Genomic DNA, 2293 nt, shown 5'->3' with positions numbered 1-2293 from the left:
ACAGGAGGCCACGCGGCCTCTCCCCAAGGTCCTCGGTTGAACTGGGATCTACAGGAGGGCTAGGATGCTGGAAGAGGCAGATGGCTGAGGCGGCCCTGAAACAGCATGTGTGGCGAAGCCGACTTGGGCTCGGGCATGGATTCTGGCGCTCCCTGGGAACCTCCGGGCGTCCTTCTCCGCTCCAGTCCCACCCCGGGCCCCCCCGCCACAGGAATGCTCCCCATCAACATACAAGCTTGGCAGGAGGCTGAGGAAGCAACGCTACTCGGTCGCCCGGCCCTCACGCCATCGGGAAGGAAGTCTCTCCCACGATCCGATGATCAGTGAGGCAAGATGGACGCTACTGATGGGACCACTTGAATTCCTGGGGAAACGTTTCCAGGAGAGATTCTCCATTAGGAAACACATGAAGCACTCCTTGTCTACAGATGGCTAATTGGAGGGAGCTTCCTCTTCTACCAGCGCCCAGAGACTATGGGAAATGATGTAAACAACAACAAGGAAAGTCTTGCCTATTGGTCCCAGTCGGGTATGGGGGGTGGGTGGGGGGTGTTCCAGTGTATAAAAGGCCCAGAAGAGAAGTGGGCCACAGTCCGAATCTGAGACACTCCGCTCTGAACAGAAGCCCCCACTCCATCCGTGACACCATGTGCGGCTCGTGCTGTTCCCCTTGCTGCCAGCCTACGTGCTGCAGGACCATCTGCTGCAGGACCACGTGCTGCCGGCCCAGCTGCTGCGGGTGTGGCGGTGGCTGTGGACAAGGCGGCTGCGGGTCCAGTTGCTGCGGGTCCTGCTGCTGCCAGCCCTGCTGCTGCTGCCGCCCAACGTGCTGTCAGACCACCTGCTGCAGGACCACGTGCTGCCGGCCCAGCTGCTGCGGGTGCGGCGGCGGCTGCGGACAAGGCGGCTGCGGACAAGGTGGCTGCGGGTCCAGCTGCTGCGGGTCCTGTTGCTGCCGCCCAACTTGCTGTCAGACCACCTGCTGCCGGCCCACGTGCTGCCGGCCCAGCTGCTGCGGGTGCCTTGGCGGGTGCGGCGGCGGCTGTGGACAAGGCGGCTGCGGCTGCGGCGGCTGCGGGTCCTGCTGCTGCCAGCCTTGCTGCTGCTACTGCCGCCCAACTTGCTGTCACACCACCTGCTGTAGGACCACCTGCTGCCGGCCCAGCTGCTGTGGGTGTGGCGGCGGCTGTGGACAAGGCGGCTGCGGGTCCGGCTGCTGCGGGTCCAGCTGCTGACAGCCTTGCTGCTGCTGGGCCTACGGCTGCTGCTCCACTGGCTGTCCCACCACCAGCTCGACGACCACCTCCTGCCTCCCTTGCTGCGAGTCCAGCTGCTGCCAGCCTTCCCGCTGCGCACTGCATCCTCCAGAACCAGCAGGTGCACACAACACTCGTTGGCCATTTGGGAAACCACGTCACTGCCTAACATTGCTGAAAGCCGGCAAGCCACCGCCAGCTGCCTCCTTCCAGGCTTCGGCACCGGCCCAATGTAGCCTTCTGCCACTTAGCTGCCTCTGCACAGGCTTTGGACCCGGCCCCATGCAGCCTGGACCATTTCTCCCCGAGTCTCTGCTTCCTCCGTCTTCTGCGTCCCGTGCCCACATCCCGCATCCTGTCATGGACTCCTCATCTCTGCCTTCACTCCTCCACCGTCCACATCATTATCCTCTCCCTCTCAGCAACTTCAAGGAATCAACGCTCACGCATCGGGCACAGGTGTCTGCCACGACCCAAAGTCCGGGCATGCTGGCTTTTCTGTGGTCCGTGCCCACACGGTCCTTGCCTCCTGTTTCCTCCCTTGCATGATCCCGGCGAAGGCTTCTCGGAGGGCGGGACTGGGGGGCGAGGGGCGGTCGCCTCACCTCTCTTTCCTAATAAACCCTGTAGCGTTCTGCATCCCGTATGGTGTCCTTGTCCTTGGGCGGCATTCGCGACGTCATGGCGTCGATCCACAGCTCGCATACCACGTGCCTTGTTAATCTGGAGCCTCCTACACTCCTCAACCAACTCACGTCTCCATTTGCAGATGAGGAACTCATGGGACATCCTGTCCTAGAGCTAACGGGGACGCACTAGGACGCCAGGCTGCTTGTCCTGCCCTGGCTGAAGGGCACACCCGTTCTCCTCTGCGGGCGAGTCAGGCAACACCCTGGGTCTGGGCACCGGCGAGATGTTGGTTGGCGTGTCCTCCTGGACGCGCAAGTCCTCCTCTCGTGTCCATGCGGGTGGTATCTGGGACAAAGTGGTGGCCAGCCGAGGCCCAGCACTCAGGGGCCTGGAGGCCTCTGGAAGGG

General features: G+C 63.1%; 1 protein-coding gene across 1 annotated transcript; it reads left to right on the top strand.

Moving 5' to 3' along the window:
• Positions 1-647: 647 nt before the first annotated feature.
• On the top strand, positions 648-1235 carry LOC122907327 (keratin-associated protein 4-12-like). Its single transcript, XM_044250229.1, has one exon. The coding sequence runs from the start codon at positions 648-650 to the stop codon at positions 1233-1235; it is 588 nt and encodes a 195-aa protein (XP_044106164.1).
• Positions 1236-2293: the final 1058 nt, after the last annotated feature.

This window comes from Neovison vison, chromosome 5 (genome assembly GCF_020171115.1).
Source record: "Neovison vison isolate M4711 chromosome 5, ASM_NN_V1, whole genome shotgun sequence".
NCBI classification, from domain to species: Eukaryota; Metazoa; Chordata; class Mammalia; order Carnivora; family Mustelidae; genus Neogale; species Neogale vison.
Note: the sequence above shows the minus strand (reverse complement) of the source record. Positions and strands in the feature narration are given on the sequence as shown.